Source organism: Oppia nitens, unplaced genomic scaffold (assembly GCF_028296485.1).
Source record: "Oppia nitens isolate AA-2021 unplaced genomic scaffold, nextdenovo-longstitch-racon4-pilon3 scaffold1_pilon_pilon_pilon, whole genome shotgun sequence".
Taxonomy (NCBI): domain Eukaryota; kingdom Metazoa; phylum Arthropoda; class Arachnida; order Sarcoptiformes; family Oppiidae; genus Oppia; species Oppia nitens.
Window position 1 is genome coordinate 14088759 of NW_026533199.1, and position 6563 is coordinate 14095321.

Genomic DNA, 6563 nt, shown 5'->3' on the forward strand with positions numbered 1-6563 from the left:
ACAAACATATTGCAATAAATTATTTATAAATTTTATTGTATTACATAATAATTTTTCGAAAATTGTTAAACAATTTAATCATTATTTTTCATATATAATATTTATTATGTATTATATATCGACTCCCTCTATATTATTGGTAATCTATGGCACGTTTCATATTGATTCAACATTTATTGGCAAAATTATATTTGTTTTATTTTTATTATTTTTATTAGTTATAGCATATTCTATATTTATAATGAATACATGGATCAGCCGATCGGCACATTTACCCCATAAACTATTGTATAGTTATTTAGCTAAACATCCGACAACAACAACACTATCAATACATATGAGACTAAAATTGCTTATATATGCGGAACGTCTATCAATTGGTCCGACAATTGGTATCTATTGTTTGGATTTGTTTCCAATAAATAGTTTACAATTTTTTCAATATATCTATACTTGCGGTCAATTATTGATTTTGTTGATGTCATTCATATAAAATAAGTTTATGTTTTTGTAAAAATTTCATTTTATTTTACTTAGAATTTTTGTGTTATTTTTTTAATCAAAGCTAATAATTTAAATAAGTAATTTTGTTTGTTTTATAAATTAATTAAGTAAAATTTAAAGTTGTAATCTTTTTTTAAACGTTTTCTAAAATAAAGTTTTAAGAAAAAATAAATATTCTATTTTAATCCTAATTTTAAAAATAATTTTTTTTAGTTTAATTTTTTAAATATTAAAATAAAATTTATAAAATTTATTATATATTTTTGCATAATAATGCTTTTTTCAATTTTAGCTATATATAATTTGTTATTACTAATAATTAATATTATTTTTTTTATTTTAATAAATTATACAGTTTTTTAAAATTAATTTATAGTTTAATTTTTATTATTATTAATTTTTATATTAATGATTTAAACTATATAATCTATATTATAATTCTTATTTAATTTAATAATAATTATCAATTTTTTAACTTTTATTTAATTAATTTTTTTTGTTAATATTATTTAGTCAACTAAACTGTTAGTTTATAGTAAAATATTAGTTTTATTTTAAATAAATTTTTAGTATTTTGTAATATTAGATTAGAAATGATTGAAAGTTTTCCATATAAATCAAATAGAATTTTTAATTTTTATTAAAATTTTTAAGATATAAAAATATTTTTTTTCAATCATAAATTTATATTAAATAAAAATTAGCTAAAACAATTTTATTAATACTCTATGCTAAAATATAATTCTATATACATAGATAGCTAATTTTTTATTATTTTATTTAATAATTATATAGTTTAAAAAAATAATATTTAATTAATAACTCAAATTTACTAATTAAAAATAGACTATTTTTTTGTATTACTAAATTATTAATAAATTAATAAGCCTTTTATTTAATACCTAAATTTAATTCAAATAAAAATAAATATTGATTTTATGTTATTTTATTTAATAAATATACAGTTTTTTTTACTATTAATCTGCTTTTAAACTTAATTTATTTTTAGATTTATTTAAAAGATAATTGTTATATTTGAAAATTGTTTTTTAGTTAATAATAATTATAAATATTAACAAAATAGTATGTATAAATTGAATTGAATTATTTGATTAGTTTTTAAAATTAATTTTATTAATTTTACAATTATTTATTTGATTTGCAAACTGTAAACTAAAATAATATTATTAATTTATATGTTTAATTTTTCAAATTATTAATTTAGTGAAACAGTTTCATTTTTAAATATTTATATATTTTTATTTAAATAAATAAATAATTTATATAATACTAAAAACATCTTATAGATAATAACAATTTATTTATTTATTTTTTTTTGTAATTATTTAATGTTTGACTTCTAATTTAATTTTCTACAAACTGTAAACTAATAAAATATAAAAAGTTTAGTTAAAACTTATGATTTTAATTTAAGAGTTTTTAGATTAAGCAAATTGATAAATTGCCAATTTTTTTTTAACATAAAACTATTATTTTCAAATCACTAAATTAATAAAAATATTGTTTAGTTTTAATATATATTCATTAATTATATATGATATATATATACATTAATTATATAAATGGTTATTATTACAATTTTTTTTAAAATTTATTTTGTTTATTTGACAACAATAAATAATCTATTGATTAAAATGAGGACAGTATTAAAAATAATTTTTAAAAAAATATTATTAATATAAATATCTAACAGTAATAACTAACTATAATTTAGTTTTAATTTATAATTTATTTGTATTTAAAAATATATTTATTTTTACTTTTTGTCGCCAAAACTTTTAACTATAATACTATTTAAAAATAAATATTTAATTTAGTAATATTAACATAGTTTACAGTTAGCAATTAATTAATTTAAATTAATATAATTGTAAAAGATTAATATAAAAATCAATTATTATTATAATTATTATTTTTTAAAACAACTTTCTATTAAATATTTAAAAAATAAATAAATAAAATATAAGTTTAAACTAAAATAATAGATATACACTATTTATACAATTATAATATATCATTTTAAATATTATTTTAATTAATAGAAATTTCCTATTTAACAAATAATTTAGTTATAATTTATTAATTAAATTTTTTTGCCTATTTTACTTGTTTGAACACCAATCAAATAGATAATTGTTTTTTTATATTATTTTGATTTTTTTAATATATCAATATTTTATTTTTTTTATTGAAAAAATAATATAGTAGAATTATACTTTCTATTTTATGATTTCATAGTATTATCTATTAATTATTTTTATAAAAAAAATAATTATATAATTTAAATAATATTTTTTAAAATAATTATTTCTATTCAGTACATAAAATTCTATATTAATTTATATTTAAACATGAATTATATATATATATATTAAAAAAAATTATGAAATTTATAAAAATATAAATTAACTATTTGTTTAAAAAAAACTGTATACTTATTAAACTATTTAAAAATCTGTACACTTATTAAAACATTAAAATATAAAACTTGAAAACATTTATATGGATGATTTTAATTAATAAATTTTTATTTTAATAAAATAAAGAAAAATAAAAAAAAATCAAACATTAAAACATGGTATGCAATAAAATATTTATACTTTTAATTTAGTTAGAAAAAACATGATTTAGCATAAAATACTTAAATTTATTTTTTATTTTTGTTAAAAGTAGGTTAAATAAATTATAATTATTAAACTAAAATATTTAATTAATATTATCATATATTTTACTATGTTTATTGTTAGTTAAAAATATTGTTTTGATAGTTAATATCTAAAATTTTTATATGATTTTAAATTGTACTATTGACTTGAATTTTTGTACAGTCAAATAAACTAATTAATTATTATTTATGTTATATTAATTTTTAATTTAATCTAGCTGTAAATTAAGATAATATTATATTTATAAATTTATGATTTTCAATTAAATCTATATAAAATAGATTGTTTGGAAATAAACATGTTTTTAATAAAAATGTTTAATTTTTGTTTCAAAAATTCAAGAATTTGATAAAAACCATTAAAAAATTATTTTAAAAAAATATTAATAGAATTATAAATTTAATAAAAACTAGAAATTAAATCAAAAAAAAAATATTTATAATTATTAATAAGTTTTAGGATTAAATTTAAAAAAAAAGTTTTTATTATTTTCATTTTATATTTTAATAAAATTTAAAGTTAGTTAAAAATAAAAGTTATTTTTGTTTTTTTAATTATTATGTTTGTAACTTTTAAATTTATATTCTGTTTAATAAATGTATTATATAATGATATTATTATTAGTTTTCTATTAAAATAATAATAATAATAATATATTTTTTATATCAATATTTTACAATTATATTGTTATGATAACTGTAAACTAAAATAATATAGCCAGTTAATATTTTAATTATTTTTGTTAAATCTAAATAATAAGATGTCAAATATTTAGTATTTAGTTTTTATAGTTAACATTATTTCAAATTAAATAATCAAATAAAATATAGATAACTATATATAATATATTTTTATTTAAAAATATTATTTTAATATGCGATTAAAAATATTTATATATTATTTTGTTTAACATATTAATTAATTAATTGTATGATTTATTTTTGAAATAAATAATTTATAAAATAATTTATATAAGCTTTATATATTCATTATTTATTTATATTAAAAAAACATTTTTTTAAAAATATTAATTGTAATTTAATAGTAATAGTAATTAAATATGGCGCTGACAACTATTTACATTTTTTATTAAATAAAATAATGATAAAAACAAGCATTTTTAATGTAATTTTTTTTATTGAAAAATAAAATTTATACTAAAAAATAATTAGCCAGTTATGAAATGTAAGTATTATGTATTCAAAAAATTATTTATTTTTAATAAATATAAAAACATTTTGTTAATATTAATTATTTAATTAATTTTTTGTTTAAATAGCAAAATGGTTAGTGTTGTTAATATTATTTATAATACAATTTTTATGTAAATTGTACTGGGCAATTGAAAAATGTAATAATAATACTAATAAAATATTTGCAAAACTATGTGTTGACATTATTGGTGATAACATTATTATTAATAATAATAATAATGAAACTAATAATAATAAAATTAACCAAATTTATGATATCAGTATGTATAAATTAATTTTTTATAATTTAAAAAAATAATAATTCAAAAAAATTACTTTTATTACAAATATTTTTCAATAATTTATTTATTTTTTTAAATACTAAATATAAAACTAAATTAATATTACTAATAGTTTATAGATATGATATATATTTATATATTATATATATATTTATATATTATATATTTTTTATAGATAATATATATTTTTATATATATTATATATATTTTCATATATAATATATATTTTCATATATAATATATATTTTCATATATAATATATATTTTCATATATAATATATATTTTCATATATAATATATATTTTTATATATAATAAATAAATAAATTAAATAAATAAATAAAATAGTCTAAATACCTATACTAGATTTTAAAAAAAAAAATTAAACAAAAATTAAAAATAAATATTATAGATAACAACATTACTGGAAAAAATACGTCAATGTTATTGGCTATACGCGGGCTCCGGGAGTTTGAACGGGTATTCAAAGATGATCCGGGTTTCAAAAAATTATCAAAAAAATACGGCCGACAAGCCGTACGTTTTGTACTGTGTATGGGCTGGCGTTGGGCCCGACATTGTGCCCGATCGACACTGATATGCGGAGCAGCGGGTGAACCCCTGAACTGTATACGACTGGCCTATTGTGGGGGTAAAACTACCCGACATTGTTTGGATGTGTTTAACACTACCAATACTGTTAGTACAACTAATATCTTGGATCCGACTAATTATAATCCATTGGAAGCCATATTTTTGTCGGATAAGGATAATCGTACGGTTATTCAGCGGGCAATGGATTCACGAAATAGACGGGAAATTTTCAATCTACTAGTTTTAGCAGCAATTGGCTAAATATTGCTAACAAAAAAAATTTGCTTTTAAATACTGTTTATATATATATATATATAAAAAAATGTATATTTTTTTGATAAAAATTTCATAAATTAATATATTTCAAAAATTAAATAATTTCAAATATTTCTTTACATTACAATTTTTTATTTATTTAAGTTAATAAATTATTAATTTAAGATTGATATTATTTTTATTATTATTTTTAATATTATTATTATTGATAGTTAAAATATAAGTAAATGATTAGTTATATACAGTATATATAATAAATTTGGATTAAAATTTTATTTGAAAATTATAAAAAATTAATTTAGCTAATTTTTTATAGTTTATACTTATAGTAATTTTATTTAAAAAATAAATTTATTTAAAATAATTTTAGAAAAATAGATTTTATAAAATACATATATACAAATTTTATATACAATATTTAATTAAATTATTAAAAAAAATAATTAAACAGTAATTTAATATTAAGTAATTAAATATGGCGCTGAATAATATTTACATTTATTTTATATATAAAACTAGTAAACAACAAGCATTTTTGAATAAAAATAATTTTTACTAAAATTTATACTAAAACAAAATAATATTGGCCAGTTATGAAATGTAAGTATTTATATATATTGAAAAATTATTTATTTAACTAAATATAATAAATAAAAATAAAATTTAAAAAATATTTTCTTAATATTAATTATTTTACTTTTTTTTAACAAAAAATAGCAAAATGGTCAATGTTATTATTATTATTTTTATTACACTATTTATGTAAATTGTACTCGGCAATTGAAAAATGTGAATTTCACCAAGTTAATAATAGTGATAATAATAATAATACTAATAAAACATTTGAAAAAATATGTGTTGATATTATTGATAATAATAATAATACTATTATTATTAATGAAACTAATAATAATAATACTGATAATAAAAATAAACATCATTATGAAATTAGTATGTATAAACTTTTAGTTTTAATTTTAATTAAAGTTAATTATTATATTAAAAATT

The 6563-nt window shown here is 13.8% G+C and overlaps 1 protein-coding gene across 1 annotated transcript; it reads left to right on the plus strand.

Annotated features, from left to right (window-relative positions):
• Nucleotides 1-4628: 4628 nt before the first annotated feature.
• On the plus strand, nucleotides 4629-5542 carry LOC128952487 (uncharacterized). The gene is made up of 2 exons (XM_054297889.1): nucleotides 4629-4665; nucleotides 5098-5542. The coding sequence occupies exon 2, from the start codon at nucleotides 5127-5129 to the stop codon at nucleotides 5538-5540; it is 414 nt and encodes a 137-aa protein (XP_054153864.1). The 5' UTR covers nucleotides 4629-4665; nucleotides 5098-5126; the 3' UTR covers nucleotides 5541-5542.
• The last annotated feature ends 1021 nt before the right edge of the window (nucleotides 5543-6563 follow it).